At 37.6% G+C, this 19,469-nt stretch overlaps 1 protein-coding gene and 2 long non-coding RNA genes across 3 annotated transcripts; all 3 read right to left on the bottom strand.

Moving 5' to 3' along the window:
• Positions 1 to 1,291: 1,291 nt before the first annotated feature.
• On the bottom strand, positions 1,292 to 1,992 carry LOC140941427 (uncharacterized). The gene is made up of 3 exons (XR_012166462.1): positions 1,922 to 1,992; positions 1,757 to 1,828; positions 1,292 to 1,364 (listed from the first exon to the last, which is right to left on the bottom strand). It is a non-coding gene; the product is annotated as an uncharacterized lncRNA (long non-coding RNA).
• A 772-nt stretch (positions 1,993 to 2,764) lies between these two features.
• LOC140941435 (uncharacterized) lies at positions 2,765 to 4,133 on the bottom strand. Its single transcript, XR_012166464.1, has 3 exons — positions 3,998 to 4,133; positions 3,193 to 3,228; positions 2,765 to 2,888 (listed from the first exon to the last, which is right to left on the bottom strand). It is a non-coding gene; the product is annotated as an uncharacterized lncRNA (long non-coding RNA).
• A 2,676-nt stretch (positions 4,134 to 6,809) lies between these two features.
• LOC140941402 (uncharacterized) lies at positions 6,810 to 9,326 on the bottom strand. Its single transcript, XM_073390400.1, has 5 exons — positions 9,075 to 9,326; positions 8,455 to 8,628; positions 8,050 to 8,208; positions 7,209 to 7,452; positions 6,810 to 7,051 (listed from the first exon to the last, which is right to left on the bottom strand). Exons 1-5 carry the CDS (start codon positions 9,301 to 9,303, stop codon positions 6,844 to 6,846), a joined length of 1,014 nt encoding a protein of 337 aa, XP_073246501.1. The 5' UTR covers positions 9,304 to 9,326; the 3' UTR covers positions 6,810 to 6,843.
• Positions 9,327 to 19,469: the final 10,143 nt, after the last annotated feature.

The following is a 19,469-nucleotide window of genomic DNA, read 5'->3' as shown; positions in this document are numbered from 1 at the left end:
TCTGTGGGACATGCTTATCCACAATGACAGGACCATCACAGCTAATAGGCAGGGCATTGTGCTAAATAACAAGAAGGACAAAACCTGCCTTCTCGTTGACAAGACTATACCCCTCGACACCAACACCTCAGTCAAAGCCACGGGAAAGATTACCAAATACAAAGACTTGGAAATCGAGGTTGAGCGAATTTTGGGGGCTCAAAACAACAACAGTCCCAGTCGTTATGGGAGCCCTTGGCACCATCAAGAAGGACATGGAAAACTACTCCAACAAAATCCCTGGCAACACATTCGACAAACATGAACTCCAAAAACTGGCTGTGGTCTCACTAGGGTTAAAAACCAGTGTTTACAATGGTGTTTTTCAGTGATTTTAGTGTTTCCAGTGCGACCGACTTTTTTTTCACTTCTGGTGTGTAAGTGTTAGTTACTTGGGTAACGCGGCATCTAAAAAAGGAAATTTACCACGATGTAAACCACACCCAAAAGCTTTGTAGAGAATTGTTTACACCAAAGTTAATTGCCTTTGAGCCAATCAGAAAAAGGACCGGAAACTGCTGCACTTACTACCTGGATTACATTTCAAGTAATTTTCAAACTCGAAGCCACATAAAGGAAAACGGTTAATCTGTATCGCAAAAACTTGAGTTTTGCACGAAATTTTTATTCCCCTGTAGGACCAACAGGAAAGGAAGAAGGCCTGTGGTTATTCAACATCTCCGTGAACGTGGATAGCCTTAAATTGGTCATCTCGAGTGAGCTATTCTTTGCATTTCCCTAACCCTGAAGGCAAACATAAAGAGCTGTCTTCTCCGAATCAACAATCGACGTAATTGTAAGGCATGCTTCACGATCAAGGCATGGAGAGTAAATAGCCTTCACTTCGTGAACAAGAAATAAAAATTAAATGAAAATCACAACTAAAGTTGCCACGAGAACGCGTTGATCCTGCATGATGATTTCTTGTTTTCATCACCCCCGGGTCATCACCCGTCTGTCATCAAGTCAAAAAATCAATTCTTATGCAAAGGAAATGCGACTCTTAAACAGTAGATTTAGTGCTAACAGTGAAACGCAAACAGATATGTTTACACCGCTGTTACTCTAGAGATAAACCCTCTGCCACCACAGCCAGTAACCTCTCTTTCTACACCCCATCTTCGGGTCCTTTCCATCAATTAGAAACCCTGTTTGCCTCCTGAAATCCATGGTTTGGACTCGGACGTTTAGAGAGAAAATTCGCTTGCAATTACACCAGTACAGTATATCTTAAATAATAGTAATAAACTCACAAAATCTGAAGATTGTTCATATTGTCCAACATGCCGACAGGTAAGGCCCGTATGAGATTCCAATCAAGTTTCCTGAAATGTAAACAATCCTTTGAGATCAGCCAAGAGTGGGTGCTATTTAAGAGAAACGTCCTAGGCTAGGGACACGTTTAAAGATCATTTCCCAATTTTAAAGGTTCGTAGATTTGTAAAAGTTGTTGTGGCCACAGGTCAATTGATTTTTAGTGTAAGACCAGTTAATGCATTGGGCCTGGTTGTTCTAACGATCAAACGATGAATACCACTATCCACTGGATAGATCCCTATCCAGCTGGTATAAGTATTAGGGAAACTACTTGAGCTACCCATCTGGTGGATAGCGTAATTCACCGTTTGAACAGCTGGGGCATGAACTTTAATATAAACTTTTTAGTGACATTTTAGTTGTTTAAAAGAAAATTGTGCGTTTTCAGATTTACACTTACAACGTTTGTAGCACAGATGCATTGCCGAATGCACCTCTTTCAATTCTGAAGATGCGGTTTCCACTCAGGTCTCTGTAAAGATTTTATGGCATATTTTTAGAATATACTATTAAAAAATAAACGTACAGTTTACTTACTAAAAATAAGTGTGAATAAGGAACTTACAAATACTTCAGACTTGACATATCAGAGAGTTGTTTCTTGGGTAGATGCGATATTTTATTCCTCTGAAATAGACTGTCGAACCAAAAGCAGTATAATATAATCTTTCAGGTTTAGTTCTTAGTCAGAATCAGCTATTGACTATTGCGGTGCAATTTAATGATTGGTTTAATTCTATTGTTCTTTCTTAATTTCGGGGGATTACATACCGTTAATGAAAGGGGGAAAATCGATTCAGCGAAAAAAAAAAAGAGCACTGCTTATATATGAAGTGATGACAAACATGTTTTGGGTAAAGAGCGAAAAAGCAATCTCAGTAGTATTTGTCTTTTTAATTCGATCTTAGAGAAGGCGGAGCGTCAATATTTACATGGAAAAGATCTTTCTGGATATTACTGGGAAACGCAACACCTACATGTACCTAAACTGGGTACGATGCGATGAATAAAATTAATCAAGAAATCCAGAAGTGCTGTGCACTACGAGCTGGTTAACTTTAAGGTGTTGAAAATCGAGAGAAACACTACATTAAGATACATCGAGCGTTTCATATATCATCTTCACCAATTAAAGTCTTGGAGCAATTCGCAGCCAAATTTTGCAAATATTTATAGTCATTAGTATACAACTATCCCCCGAAGGGGAGGTGAATAACCAAGGATATTCCGAGTTACGGGAGCCAATCAAAACGCGCGAGAGTGCTATTCAATGATTTAGTAGCTACTAATGTCAGATATTTAAATCTCTTTCACAATGGTACGTAATTTCCTTAGTTTTCTCTTTACAAATTATTAACGAAGTTGAGTTTGAGAATTAGCAAACGCAAGTATCACGGAATCAGCTCACATTACGGCTGCCTTAGAAGGAATGTTTCGTGGTAAAGTAGACAGTTTCCTTCCCTTCTTGACTTTTATTACCATCTCAAGACGCTTTCGTGAAACGGGATGACACTCGCAACTTGACGGACAACCTCAAATAGTAAAAAGCATTTCATTAATTATATTATTTTTGTAAAACATTCTAATTTTTTTTTCATTTTCTTTCAAAGAGGCCGTAATAACATTGAGCTAGCTGCATGGCGGGGATCTTTGTGTAGTTTGTTTCCCGTTTGTTTCCCAATCCCCGATGCCGTTTGTTGTGGACTATTTAGCCGGTTTTTTCCCCGGAGAAAAGTGACGTCAAATCCTTACATATATATATATATATATATATATATATATATATATTCAGTTTGGGGGTGGGAAGCGAGTTCAGGGAGAAGAACCGTTGCCTACCTTCATATTGAAAACAAGCTACTTCATCAATGTCAGCTAAAAAATAGAGGAAAAATGTTTCAAAATGTCATTATTTTTCAGTGTTTTTAATGACTCACTTAGAAATATACCAGGTAAAACTGCTGCAGAATAGAATAGGGTAGATATCAGAGTCTATGATTTCATGTTAATATTATGGGACTTTGCAATTCCGAAGATAATATTAAGTCATCCAAATGGATGTAAAATATAATTGAAGATTAAATTTGCAAATGACATAAAACGTTTTGTCCACTTGATAGAACCCATCGTCTTATTAAAAACATTTTACAAATCGATTACAGTAACAACCGCTTAAATAGCCAATTACTACACATTAATTTCTCAAAATGGCCGTCAACGTAAAGGATTTGTATGGGAATTCAGGTAATAGATTCGAGAAGATAAATAATCGCAGAAATTTTCAAAAAATACGCTCCTACCTTATTTACTTGGTGTCTTTTTGCTTCCTGTGTGGTTACTTTCCCGATCCGTTGCGATTTAAACGATTTCCTTTAACCCAAATTTTCACTATTTTTAGTTTCTTAGTAGAAACTCGGGACAAAGGAAATCGCTTAAATCGCTACGGATCGGGAAAATAACCACACAGGAAGCACCTGAATTCCCATACAAATCCTTTATGTTGACGGCCATTTTAAGAATTGCACAACCGCGCGTACTCTCATATCGTAGACCGTGGGCCGCCTGTGATTTCTAGCAATTACTGTTAATATATCCTTATGCCTTAACCCTTAAGGGTTTGAGCCGTCTAATAGCAATTCCTCACCCTTCTCTGAGGTATAGTGTAGTTTGAAACCTAACCCGGTAATTTTGTCGTTGCTCTCGAAGGTTATCACCATAACATTTGAAGGTGATTCAACGAAAGTTGGAAATCCTTCTCCGCAGTATCTTCCCAAAAACTTTCTGGAATTAAGTCCACTATATATCTCTAGGGAGTCTTTAGAGCAGGAAGGATGGTCTTCTAATTGGAATTCCAGGAATCGCAGTTTTATGGTGTTTCCACGAGGAACATTGATGGTCCAGTGGCAACGCATCAGCGGTGGATAATACCCAGGGTGGTGTGGGGATCAAATTATGCCTGACATTGTGGTAAGGTTTCTGTCGCATTCTGAAAAAGAAAATTAATTCATTGTCATTAAAACTAAGTTAACGGACATCAGTCACTAAAGTCTGTGTAACAGTGTCAAAAGTATGGAAATCATTTACGAATTATTGTTTTGTTTTCTACCACCAGACTTTACATACTGCACAGATCTCTATTGAAAATGCAACTTCATTTAATATAGTCAATCCAGTCGCGAATGTGCGGCCCCCTACAGCGGCAAATCCCCATAAGTCTAGGAAGTGCCTACCACGGGTCTTCCATACGAATTTTGACATGTTTAAAACCACCTGTTTTGTTGCCGGGATTCGTTTGGAAGGGGCCCACTCCACTCTCTGGAGCATGGTTTCAAAACAATTCGAGTTTCAGTGGTTTCCTTTGAACAGAAGGCCGATTCGTGAAAATAAATATGCGGTTTCCAAAGTATCCCGATTCTTGCGGATGTGGCCTAAGCTAAACAACACTGCACCTTTAGTTGCCCTAGAGGGCAATGGATGACAGTATCCCGGAACCACGTGAACACCTCTGACGCTAATATAACCAGGTTCGCTGCCCAAATCTGCTTCCAAAGATACCTGTAGAAGTATAGGTTAGTATTCCATTACAGTGAGGTGAAGCGGAATGAAAGATGGCAGATTCTTAAGCTCGGTGAAACAAATGTGACAATGAATTAATCAGCATGTCAAAAGCGTGGGATAAAGAGGATTTTTTCTTTGTCCCACACTCGTGACATGCTGATTAATTCATTGTCACTTCATATTCCATTACTGTTGAAATTCAGTTGTTATGAAGGAGAAAATACAGTTGAGTATCGTGGCTAAGAATCAGTTGAATTTAAAATGAGCTCAATTTATCACTTTTTGAAACAAAGCATAGATTTATTTTAGAAAATAAAGTAATTAATTCTCGAACAACGCCGTACAAAAGTAGTATAGAAGGGACGAAATTAACCTTTTTGCGCAGGAAAACATCAACGCCGATGGCGTCATCGCCTTTTGTCATGAAAAAATATAAAAATGAAGAGGAGCAAGAGGAAGAGGAAAACCAACTCGTTTCAACTCTTTTTTGCAGCATTGTTGCGAAACAAACCGTTAATGAGATTCCTGTGCAAAGAAATTAATCGATATTATAGCCATAATAAAACATAGTGACTTGGTGTTCATTACACTGTGTTTTGCAACACTCGTAAGTGTCACTCTTCCGTATTTCCATATCACGTCAGTGTTGTTTGACTCGTTCACTGCCCACATCAGCCTCCATGGGTAGTCAGTTAAATCCAGTTGTTGGTAAATACGAAGGAAGTGTCTCCCAGGGCCGTAGATGAGATATCTGAACCGTACACAGATATTGTGACCCTCATAAGATCGTTCATACAGTGGACTCTCGAAGAAGGATGTTTGAGGTGGTTGCGACGTGTTGTTGTTGAACACCATGAAGCGGTATCCTTTGTTGGAGAAAATAAAATGTGACGTCATAACTAATAAAGAGCTTATCCATTCAGTTTTTCTCCAAATTAACAAAAAACAGAAACAGAAATGCTTCCAGAAGAAACAAAACATTTTATTTGACCATATTAAAATGTTTTTCGTGAAAAATCATTAAAGTTATCATGGAAATTTATTGATAGACCTAAATTTCCGGTAAGATCTAGGCCGGAGCTTGTTTTATTACCCATATTGGCGAGAAAGGTGCTCTGCAATTGGATATTCGAAATTTATAGATTCGAAGAGTTAGCTGATTAAAGGGAACAAATTACCCTTTAGCATGTTCATGGTATGTGGTTACTTGAAAAAAAAAACACTGCGTACGTCACCTTCACCATCTGCACACAAAGCAGGTTTTTCGACTTTCACGTCCCCAACCAAACCATTGATAAACTGCGACCAGGGGAAAATAGCACGCGAAAAGTCTTCGCCACAGCCGTGTGACATCCACTTCATATCCTTTCTATCAAGAGCTTTGTTGAAGATTTTAACATGGCTTATCAAACCAATAAACTGTCCAGTTTTGGGATCTTCTTTTGCAAGATCCCTTGTCAGGCCAACAACAAACTCACCTCCTCCTGTCGAACATAATGACAGTAACGTTTTGAGAAGCATCGTCGTTTACCTCCTTTCTCCTCACTTATGGCACTTTATGTTTCAAAGGGTACTTCACCTGAGAAGTCACTTCTCATTTTTTAACTTCCGAAATAAGGACATTCTAATAATTCAGTTTGTATCGTTAAATTTAGAGCTTGAACTGATTTGGAGATAGTTTACGACGGGCGTAGAGAGTGGTAGACGAGGTAAACATTGCTGTGAAATGTTTTAACAGATTCACTATCCCTAAACTTTAAGTCTTCTAATTGTCATGCAAGTTTAAGGAGTGGGAATATGTTAGAGCATTTCACAACTCTTACAATGTTTACCTCCTGCCAGTCTGCAAGTCTCACCCTCCGTCTACGCCTGTGGCAAATTGTCTCCCTAACTGATTCGAAGCACGAACGAGGTTAAGTAAATCAAGTCGGGTTATTCAGTTTCACGATCTAATTTGTCCATCAAAGACATCCATAGCATGACAGCTGTTTGCATACCAGGAATCGTTTCTCCCTCAGAAAATTTCGTTCCTGAAAGTATTGACAGGTCGTTAAGAATAGTAACTTTTCCGCCTTGAGAAGTCCATACCAAACAAATATGATGCCAATAGCCATCATTTGCAGCCGAGTTAGTTTTTGTCCTAGTAAAAAGGTAAAATGTTATTAACGTCGTGTATTACAAGAAACCATTGACCATTATCATTATTGCGATATTTTATGGACGATAAAAACAAATAAGATGAACATTGCCCTTCCCGTTAAGAAGAGACAAAATAAAAAGAAATTAGGTATACTTACGACCTCGACTCGCCTACATAAACATAGAATCCTCGATAGTCCACAAGTGCAATAGCAGTGATGTATTTTCCTTTAGTTTCATATCGGACTCTGTACCATATGGGAGTCCCTGCACTCGTACTATCGGAAGTATTCATCCAGAAACAGATCGTGAAAGCAACGAGATCCGGAAGATCAGTTATGTTGACATGCCCATTGTGATTTTCAACGAAGTCCAGTTGGTAGTTACTGTCCTTTAAAACGTCTATAGAAGGATAACGTCGACATTAATAAGCTGTGTCACGAAATTTATCCAAATTCAAACAGTGGATTAACCGCCACCAAATTGGATGAAACATAAATATAACAGCTCAAAGCGGTGAAAGAAGGTATAAATAACACAACAAGCACAAAAGGAGGCACGGATGGAAAAAATTTTAAGAAGACTGTAACGGATTGCAATTGAGGTTTTTTCACATTTGTTAACCTAACAGTTCTTCAAGGTTCATTCTCCTTGTCTGTAACTTTTGATATAATGTTTTGGAGGACAAATCAGTTGTTTGACATGAAGCAGTGATTTTGTCATTTGCAATTAATTTATTTGCTTAAATTACGTTCCATTAAGAACAAAAACATGTAATTGCCAACATTGACAACTGGAACTAAAACAGCCAAGACGTCACAGCTCCTTTAAGGGTCATTTTGAAGATCACCTGAGTGTAGGGTAAAGCCGTGAAACTCGCGATGCATGAAGTGAATCAAAAATTATTTGATACTAGTGCCAAGGGTTTCCATAACACTACAGACTCTATCTAAAATGCCATGAAAATTAAACGGGGAAAATATCCCTAATTTCAATAACCTGGTTCTGGGTTTCTCCCTTTGCTTTGCAAATACGATTTAACTTGCTTGGTAAGGGTTGCCATATCCAACTTCACGGCTTGTTTCCAGGGTGAAACGCTTTGGTTCGAATTTCTCCATCCACATAATCCTTCGTAAAACTGAAAACATCCATGGTATACTAGAGAAGAGTAGAAAACAAAGAACTGAAGGATTTGAAAGGACTATATGTGTCGAAAAAAAGTATTTACACTGGAAAAATGCAAAATAATGATTGAATCAATTGATGAATTGACTAGTAATAAATTATTTTAAAGAAAAAAGTAACAACAAGAACATTGATTTTTCCAACACAAAAGATCAATAAAAAAACTCTGATGAATGATTTACCAGTATGAAAAGGGATGGAGGGCGCGTAATTACTTACTAGAACACCACCCCGACGTTGGGTGGTGCTGGTTTCTCGATTTAGCTCCACACCACAAGCGTTCCGAATCCACACTTGTACAAGTATTGTGTTCTGTTTTCTTGTAAACGAATGGAAATTCGCAACATCCTCCAGCAGCCGTACTTCGAATAGGACAAAGTGCTCGAGTTGGGCCTGCGTAGGAAAAACTTAGAAACCTAAGAAACCCATTTGTTTTTTTATCCCTCGACATCAGGAGACCTATCATCCAAGATACCGCTTACTGTTATACAGTTCCCTCTCTTATGACCACATTCATGAAAGCGGAAGACACCCTATCGAATAAAAGTAGAATCTTTGTTGCACCTTACTTGATACTTATCAACTATTGCTAGTAAAACTTTTCTAGTAAGTACGCCTGTAACCAGAGTTTAATACCATCAACTGAAGTGATACATCTCTGAATATAACTACCGCACAGGTTGTCGAAACGTCAGTCATTGTCAACAAGAGTCCTTTCAGGACTACGATCACCCGCACGATCATGCTCAACCTATACTACTGTACTTATCAAAAGACTCCTGGGTTCAAACCTTCACAGTACGCCTGCAGTTGCATGCAATAAAAAATACAGAGCTTACTGTAAAGGATAAAAGCTTCTCCAAACGTAAGTGGTCGCAAAAAGACCATCAAATCCCTCAGCGAACCATTGAGTATTTCCTTTGTGTCTTTTTTGAAACCAAGCTCATATGTCGTGTGATTTGTCAGGTTTAGGTCAATATCTTGTCCAGTATAATGCTTTTCTCCTGCAGACGCGCCATTCAAGTACAACTTTCCTATACGGGTAGAGCGATTCCAAACAAACACCATGTGTGTCCAGACTTTTGCGTGGATGTCTCTACAATATAACAGTAAATCAATATAGCCCACAATTATTTAAAAGTCGAAAGCATTGAAATGTCCTACTCGAGAACTATAATCCATACCACCACACTATATCACATCGAATTTTTCCCAGGATCACCCTTTTAAAAGCTCTAATTAAAAATGCAGAACGCAAATGATTCGACCCATTTTGACTCTATCAACCATTGAAGCAGAATCATTACGATAAATGTTTGATAATTTTTGATGGGCACGCAGCCCAGTTGGTGCTATTTTATCGTCTATCGTAAGTTCCCTCACAATGGCATTCAAGAACAGGTGAAATGAACACGTTGACTAACGTTTACTAACCGATCGCTCGCCATATGAAGCATTATTTGCACTTCACCATTTCGTCTCAATTCCACGTATACTTTTCTGTCATAAACATACAGTCTGAATTGCCATGGTGATGACCAATCGGATAAGAGATGTCCTTGATTGTATGAATCGTGGACGTTAAATCGAAGGGCGATTGAAAAGTTGCTTCTTCTTAAGTTGATTGCAGGGATTTCTGCGTAACCAGATCTTCCGTCCAGATACAACGATTTAATTCCATTATCAGTTTGATATGAAGCAGTTCCTTCCAATCTAAAATCATGTGGGATAACTTTAAACTTAGTTTAGAAATCTTTGCCGAAAGATGGCATATTTCGATGCTCAGATAAACAATGTGTAATAAGTTAGGTACTGACTTAACATTTCTATTCACCAATTGCGACGCCAAGTAAGACGTACTATAAAGAAGAAGCTAAAATTTTTTGTCAAAGTATTTCGCTTTTTATGTTTTGTCTTTTATTTTGCAATTGTTTTTCATCTTTGTGCATTGTAATTTGTTTGCGCCAAAATACTAAACGGCAACTTTATCTTGAGCAAAACACTATCACGATTTGCACAGTGTGGAACACATAAACCCGAAAATGAATGCCTATAAAGATACCAGAAATATACGTGCCTTAAGGCGGTTTCGCTGAATATAAGGGGCCTCAATAAATCAATTAAACGGACGAAGCTCATTCGGCGGCTACATCTGAATAGATTTTATATAATTTTCTTACTAGAGACCTAAAGCGATTCCAGCTTGAAGGATGTGTGGCGGGCAGAATGGGGTGGTAAAATCCTGTTTGAGCACGGTTCCAAACACAGTAAGGGCGTAATGATATTCAAGGCTGTGCTCTAAGGAAAATTGAAGGGAGCCCAGCATATGATTTGTACGAAAAATCTGATATTTCCTAGGCGCCCGAGGGCAAAAGTTATGCGCCAGGGGCCACCGGGCTATGCTAGAGCACAGCCCTGGATATTGTTTAAGCCTTCCCTAAACGTTGATATTCTGGAAATCACTGAGGACAAAAATGGACGTTTTCTCGTCACGAGCATAAATATTAATCAAGATAATTTGTGTCTAGTTAATATTTATGCTCCCAATGACCAAAACCAGCAAGTTAACTCTTTTGACAAATCATCGATCCCATTCGCCGTAGTAGTACTAACAACATTTTACTAGGCGGTAACTTTAACTGTCCTTTGGCAGAGGTCGATAAAGTATACTAGGTGGTAGGGGCATACTCCATAAGAAAAGGACCATCCAAGCAATCCAGGAGCTTTGTAACAGATTTGACTTTGTCGACGTCTGGAGAACTCAACACCCGAATGAGAAGCGTTATTCTAGGGCAAATGGCTTAGGAAAGATTAAATATCGACTAGATTTCTAGCTAATTTCGAAACAATTACTGACACGCGTTATTGAAACGAATATTTCCACATTTCCACATTTCCACACTTCCAGAGTTATTAGGCAAAGACAAGGAAGACATATTTCCACTTTTCCACACTTCCACACTTCCAGAGTTATTAGATAAATTAAGACAAGGACGACATATTTCCACATTTCCACACTTCCACACTTCCAGAGTTGTTAGAGAAAGACAAGGAAGACATATTTCCACATTTCCACATTTCCACATTTCCACACTTCCAGAGTTATTAGACAAAGACAAGGAAGACATATTTCCACATTTCCACATTTCCACATTTCCAGAGTTACTAGATAAAGACAGCCAAGACGCATAGAGACAATGGAGACACATTTCCACATTTCCACACTTCCAAAGTTAGCAACTAAAAGTACTCGATTCTACCGTGACAAAACATTGTAGTGCGCTCATGTCAATGCATAACTTTGTCTCTATTACGACTACCCGGTTGCATACATTTGTCATAAATGAACGATAATGTTACTCTTTTGCCCATTCCATTCTGATGACGCGTTCTGTGCTCTTCTACCTGAAGTAAAAGCCGGGAATTCGAGTTATCACACAGTAAACTAGCTGAGTAAACAGAATTATAAAAATAACTCACGCACACAATTTGCACGTGAAGTTGTTGGTCTTTGGCGCCCTTTTACAATTCCTACGTTAAAAAAAGGCAAATTCTTCACTACAAAATTTTCTCAAACGATTTTAAGAAATCACCTCGGCTTCATTATAACATCTGCAATTAAATTATGTTTCATGCAACGTCAAGGTTGATAACCTAACATTTATTGACAAAATTTTGTGAAACGGTCTTTAACTCCGACAACTTATTTCGTCATGTTTTAAAAGCTATTGCTTCCTAAAAGACAAGAGCCTTTTTTAAGGCATTGGTTACTAAATGAAAGAGGTCTTCATACGTCCAAGTTACTATTATTATTGTGAAAAGCCAATCTGCATGTGATGTACAGTCACACAGCTGGCACGTAAAAGTGTCGGACTTTGCCCCCTTTCGTCGTTCGTACGTGAGGGAATTCGAGTTATCACACAGTAATCTAGTAAACAGAATTATAAAAATAACTCATGCACACAATTTGCAAGTGAAGATGTTACAAAATTTTCTTAAACGATTTTAAGAAATCACTTCGGCTTTACTACAGCATCTGCAATTAAATTATGTTTCATGCAAGGTCAAGGTTGATAGCCTAACATTTATTAACTTCCAAGAAAATTATCAAACTGCCGAAATATATTTCTACTTATATCATGATTATTGTGTCAACTAGCTTCCTCCAATTTTATTCCCTAACGCCACTGTTTCTACTTAAGTTACGCATCTTTACTAAATAGAACGAAAAAGGTCGGTTGAACTTTGTAAGCGAGAGAATAATATTTTTACAGCTTGTTTACAGGATTAACAATACTCGATACAGCTTTCAAAAAAATAAGCTGCCTTTTAAACTTCTAAAACCACATTTTATAGGGCGCATACTTTCGAATAAAAGTCTATATCTAAATATCAATTATTGCTTCATTGGAAGAAATTTGAAAATATATGATCTTTTATACTCTACCCAGTTGTAGCAGGTGAAACAGAACTCACACTGACGTGCGTTGTACCGATAGCCGAATTACAGGTCAGAAATGCCTCGAAGCAGCATCCACACTTAAATATGAACCCTTACACAGTTGCATCACTGTTCACAGCGTTTGAATCATGAAGATATTTTATGTAATGCTTCCAAACACCTGTACCTGTAATAAACAGAATAAAAGACGAAAACATTGTGAAGGATCAAGATGGCGGTCTCAAAGTGCCCTTGTTCGACCTTTACCAATGCCATGTTTAAATAGATGCCAAGATCTCATTGGTTCCTAAGCATCAACTCATAGTACCTTCAACCTAATTGGCTCTTGCAACAAACATCCCAACATACAAAGCCACAAAGGTACAAAGCCACAAAGATACATACGCTCACACCACTGACATATGAGCGATTTTTTCAAAAAAGCTCAAAAATCGGATGGGTGGGGGGTCTGTACACAGGCTATCAATCTTCGACTTTCAAAAGGGTATTGCGTTACTGACGTTTCTGGTAAATAATAATCTACATACATGTAGCTTACATTGTTTATTATATTCACGGCTTTACTCAAATCAGAAGCTTGCAGGCTACGCCTGAACATTAATTATTAGCTGATAAAGAACAACATAAGAATAACACCATCAAATTTACGCGAGCATGAAAGAGGTCGGTGACGTGACATCAAGTGACTGAGAAACAGTGAGCATGGAGCCCTGTAAAAACTAAAATTGCCGTACAGGTGGGGATTGTATAAATATTGATCGCGACTATCCTTCATTTGTTTCTCATATGGTGTATACTCAAGCGTCTTAGTAACATGTTATGGATATAGAAGGAACATTGTATGCTATAATACTCACATGAGAGGAGGGAGACTCTTGGATTAATACACCAGACCGCGTGCTTCGAAGACAACCTGAACCAGAGCCTTTCAAAGTACATAGCAGTCGCTGAGGAGTCATACCCATTTTTGATTCCTGATAAAAGCAACATCTACGTGCTCAGACAATCCGCAGAGTTGAAATGTACTTTTGTAAGATCGTAACAAACAGTAAAATCAAGCGCACCTGCAATCACAGCAACCGCCGGTTCAATAATTTGAAATGAGCAAAGGACAAATGACGGTTTGTTTATCACGTGCATTTGTTACATCACCGCGGCGCGAAGTCGCGATTTCAGTCGCGCGTGACATCTCAGAAATAATATGCCATGCATGTGCGGAATAAGCTATGAGAGAAAGACAACCATATATCGGAGTTTATTCAGATCTGAGCTTTGTTTCTTGATGGAATATATACGAGGTGAGATCTTAGCTTGGATAATTTATTTATTATGTAATTTCAAGGGCTTATTTTAGATAAACCTCTGTTGACCTCGCGCATCCGGTTCTCGGCCCGCGGCTTCGGCTGATTGTGAAAATTTTCTATATGAAATTACAATGCGATTTTAAGAAGTATCTTTTAAAAAACTTATGGAATGTCCCGTTAAAACTGCATTAATTGAATCACGGCTAAAATTTACGCGGAGATTTTCGCAGAGAGCTTGCAGGTAATGAACATCGAGGAACGGATTGATCTTTTATCAGCACACTGTCACAGTTAGATGTTGTCAGTCAAAGCTAAAATCTATTCCTAATTTTCTTCTCTTTTTTATTTAATTTAGATTTAATTTTTCGCTCAGCTTCGAACTTTGTTGAGAGGAGAATCCGGTCCACAATATGTGACAGCTTGTTTTGAGTCATTTATGAGTTCGTGACACTATGAGGGCTTAAAAATTAACTTTGTGCAAATGTTACTTTTATAGTCTGGGATACTTTTATCCCAAAATACATTACCATATTGCACCTCAGTAATAATAAGTAATAAGTACCCTTTAAAGTAGTTAAAATAAGGTCAGCATTTGATGTCTTTAAGCACACTCTAAATCGTTAATGTATAATCTGTTTTTATAGTCAGAGTGTTGTGTGCCCAAAATACAATTCAAATAGACCTCAAAACGGTGTTTAAGTACCCTATTTAAAAGTATTTAAAATAAGGTCAGTACTTAAGGTTTTAAAACATATTTCAAATAGTCTTTTTTAACTATGTTTGTAACTTTGTGAGTGGATGCGTCTCAAAATACATTTTAGATACAACTCAAAACAGCGTTAAAGTACCCTATTTAAAAGTATTTAAAATACAGTCAGCATTTAGGCTCTTAAAACATATTTCAAATAGTCTTTTTGAATTCTGTTTGTAACAGTGTTAGTGGTTCTATGCCCAAAATACATTTTAAAATACCCTATTTTACTCATATTTATTAAACAAAATACATTGTAAATTGATGAGAGAGGTTTTCCTTTTGATGAAATACAATTTAACTACACTCAAGATATATTTCAAACAGGGGCGAAAATTTAATTTTTTTTGTCAAATAGAATTAAAATACAGAAAAATAGTTTTCAAATAATGAAAATACATTTTAAATACTTTAAAATCAGTTTCAAAATACATATGGTTTGGTAAGGGAGAATGGGACTACCTCTTCCGGGTGTTACAGGAAATGAATTTTGGCCCACGTTTTCGTAACTGGGTCCACACATTTTATCATAATATCAGTCTAGCTGCATTGTAAACAATGGACACGCTTCGGAATTCATCCCCCTAAAAAGGGGAGTGAGACAAGGGTGCCCGCTTTCCGGGATGCTTTTTATTCTTGCCATAGAGCCTCTTGCTGTTCAGATCAGAACAAGCAAATCGATCAAAGGTCTTAAGAACGGAAACAAAGAATCTAAAGTCAGCTTATATGCCGATGATACCACTACTTTTATTCACGACGACTCGCCTGCCGTAGCCCTTTTCGCTTTGCTTGATCGATTCAGTACGCTCTCCGGTCTGAGAATAAATAAGTCGAAAACTAAAGGGCTGTGGCTGGGATTGTGGAAAAACAGATTAGGTAAAGACGAGCCTTTTGGAATCTCTTGGCCGAAGCAATACGTCTCCTCCCTCGGCGTAGTTTTCGCTTATGAAACGCACGTTGGCGAGAAAATCAACTTTGATGAACGGCTTGTTAAAATGAAAAAGGCGTTAAATCTTTGGTCAGGTCGGCGCTTGTCAATCCTGGGGCGAATTACTATTGTCAAAACATTAGCACTGTCTTGTTTATAATTGCTCTGTACTTGATACTCCGACCGATTTTTGTTAAAGAAGTTAATAAGGTCATTTTCCCTTTCATATGGAACTATAAGCCTGATAAAATCAAAAGAAACACACTGACAGGCCCAATCTCCAAAGGTGGCCTTAACATGGTCAATTTCGCGGACGTAGAAAAATCTCTTAAAGTTGCCTGGGTAAATCGCTATTGTTCATCGGATGGTCATCATTGGTGTGCGCTTCTTGACTCTCATCTTGAAAAATTCGGAGGCTCTTTTTTGACCTTTTTGTTCCTGTGTAATTACGATTTGAAATTCTTAGATCTAGAAGGTCTCCCTCTCTTTTACAGGAACATTTTAACTGTCTGGCAGATCCTTCATTCCAAGGTACCCCTAAGTGTTAATGAAATTAAAGAGGAAATACTTTGGAATAACCGCTTTATTAAGATCGGTGGAAAGACGGTTTTTTTTATAAAGCATGGGTTCGAAAATGCATTTTCAGAATAAAAGATATCCTCAGTGCTCACGCTAACTTCCTATCTTTCCAAGGCCTTAAAGATACTTTTGACATTCCTGGTACCTTTCTTGATTATGGTGGTCTTCTGGCCGCGATTCCTAAAGATTAGAAAAATGCTATCTTACATGGCAATCGGGAACACACCAACGAACTAACGGTAACACAACTAACCGTTGGAAATGTTTCAGCAAAATATGCTCGACTAATGTTTGATGAGAAATCTTTCTGCCCTCCATTAACTGAATCCTATTTAAGAGAACAAACATTCACTCCTAGTGCCGTATATGAGCTTCCATTCAAAATCACTATTGAAAATAAGCTAAGAAGTTTTCAGTTCAAACTCATCCACAATATTCTTCCAACCAACCAACGCCTTTGGAAAATGAATGTTAAATCTTCTCCAAAATGCGAGCAATGTGATGCTCCTTGTGAAACTATTAGCCATATATTTTACGAGTGTCCTGCGGTAAAAAATATTTGGGAAAAAGTCATAGATTGGTGGAATCGCAAAAGTTCTGAAAACATAAATCCCAATCCAACGGAAGTTCTTTATGGATACAAACCTGAATCTAACAGCTTTCATACTTTTAACCATTACCTCTTAATTGCTAGATATTACGTTTACTTAGCTAGACACAAGTTTGAGACCCCAGAAATGGAGGTTTTCATTGTTCTCCTGGAAATTAAAATCCAGTGCGAAAGAGAACTTGCAATAACAAACGGAAATCTTAACAAATACAAAAATAAGTGGACCACCCTGTGCATTTCTGATTAGTGTTGGTTTATAGTAATTTAGCAAACGCGCACTATTATTATTTTTCTATTTGTTCTGCTAGTTGTTGTTTATCTGCTGAACTTTCGTATTTCGCTTTTTTTGCTTGTTTGTTTGTTTATTTTTTTACTGTTTCGCCTCCTTTTTATTCGCCGCCCTGTTATTGTAAAGTTTATTGTAATGTTATGTTAAATGATGTTTAATAAATAAATTATTTAAAAAATTAAATGAAATAAAAAAATAAGAATGTATGAAAAAAATAAAAAATAAAGAACTGGTGTACCTTCAATATAGAGTGCATGTTTTTGGCACTCCACTCTCAATGTCACAACGTCGTACATTCGGCATCGCCAGTTTAAAGTCCGTTACTCATAGTGCTGAATCTAAGCATACCTTATATTTCTGTCACTTCCGTCTAGTTTCCAGAAATATTGCGTTTCAAGGGGATTTTTGCCATATTCTGCGCTTTTCTCTAAATAGATAAGAGATAAATGAAAATATAATTATTATCAAAAAGGACATTCCTAGGGTGATGTTTAAGAAAGTTTGAACAAAAAGAGCTTTTAATTAGTAATCGACAGGATGTACTTTTAGGAATGTAAATTACTTTGTAACAAAACAATGTTCTTTGGAAAATAATCACAGATTCAGATCAAAATGCATTCCAGTACTGAAAATATCAGCCGCTCTGAAATTTATTAAAGATGAAGTTTTGTCGTCTTACAAAGTTGCTTAGTGTTCAGAAACGATGGCCCGCACAATAGCTGGACAGTGACAGCACGTGAAAGTTAATAAGATCATCCCTGTTCAGTAAAAACAAAACACATTTCTCTTTAATAGGTTTATTAAATCCCCAGTTCACAAATATGATTTTTTTTTTATCAATTCTACGCCAGTGACAGAACGCTTAAACTGACTCTTATGCTAGTAGGAAACGTGTCCAACGTTTTTATTCCCATCATGCAATTCGGGGCGATAGCGTTACCGCCCTCTAACACTTGCCTTGCCAGGGAATTGTTTCACATCTTTCGGTTTGAAAAGCTATGTCATCCACGGCAAGGAATGCCCACCTCAAGGACGTCTGCCCTTCAAGAAGAACCTAGTTACAGCCAAAAAATGAAAAGATAAAGAATATAGACATGCCATGATACTGACTGTCTCTTGGTAAAGCAGAACTTAGCGTTAAAGAGTGACATAGAAGCTGGCTAGTCCCTTTTACCGTAACACAACTATATGCACTTGCCGACCTGTTTCTCAATATTTGTTTGTTAATATTGGCAGCGAAGCTTGTAACTTGCAAATAAGCCTAGGGCGCTTGCCCATCAATAAACGATTAACTTGGAAGAACATAAAAAACCCTTTATAAAATGGGCAGTTATGTCACTCCCTAATTTATAGTATGCTTAGCCTCTTCTTTGAGTTTATTCAAACTATGACCTGGTACTTGTCAATGAACTAATGGGTAAGGAACCATCGGATGTAGATGATGATGATGATGATGATGATGAACTTTATTTACTTGTCAAGAGTATTTAGCTAATGAAGCTCATTAGGGACACTAGATGTAAATATTTAAAAATTAAAAATTTACATATAGCTAAAATTAATAATTTACAGAGTAAAACTATAACAACCTAGGAACTACGTACTTATATCATTAATAGCAATGAGTTAAATCTTTCACGAAAGGCAAGCCTGGAAATAACAGCTATAATCAAGAACATTTAAGTAATGTCCATGGTGCGAATTGCACTCTTAAAAGATTGTAGGTTAGGTTTACAGCGAAGGTCTTTTCTCACCTTACCCCAAAGATATATCTATATCTGGGGATAGGGAAGTCCACATTACGTTGGTTGTGTTTCTTATTATAGTCACAAAATATATCACTAATGGACTTAGGAACGAGGTTATACTTAACTTTGTACATTCAGATTAAAATATCCTGTAAACGCCTATTTTCCAGACTCGGTATATCTGCCCGTTTTAGGAGTTGCTCATACGCTACCGTTTTATTGTTGAAAACGGCACGTAGAGCACGTTCCTGGACCCTCTCCAGTTTTCTAGCATCGGCGGCTTTACAAAAATGACAGTAGGTGAAATTTGGTAACACTGTTGATTTATAAAGTTGTAGCAAAGCATTTCTTTGAAATAGAAGTGAACAGGAATCAGTCATTTCTTATTTGGGAGTCCGAGAGGCTGTTAAAATGGGGTAGGACATCTTCCGTTTCCCCAGTTAAGATAGGGTTAGGGAGTATCAACCCAACTTGAGGTTCAGAGATGTTCAACTTGCCACTAAGCTGTTCATGTTCCAGTAGCTTTTAGTGGTTTCATATTGTAATCTTTAGTATTCACTGAC

This window comes from Porites lutea, chromosome 1 (assembly GCF_958299795.1).
Source record: "Porites lutea chromosome 1, jaPorLute2.1, whole genome shotgun sequence".
NCBI lineage: Eukaryota > Metazoa > Cnidaria > Anthozoa > Scleractinia > Poritidae > Porites > Porites lutea.
Note: the sequence above shows the minus strand (reverse complement) of the source record. Positions and strands in the feature narration are given on the sequence as shown.

Bases quoted from the DNA above. Each gene is read 5' to 3' on its own strand.
- LOC140941402 (XM_073390400.1), bottom strand. From the start codon at position 9,303: ATGGTGTTTGTTTGGAATCGCTCTACCCGTATAGGAAAGTTGTACTTG. The intron at 7,453-8,049 runs GTTATTGAAATT...ATCCTTCTATAG, and splicing joins AGGGAGAAACCCAGAACCAG to ACGTTTTAAAGGACAGTAAC. The intron at 7,052-7,208 runs GTAAGTATACCT...CCTTTTTACTAG, and splicing joins TATGTAGGCGAGTCGAGGTC to GACAAAAACTAACTCGGCTG.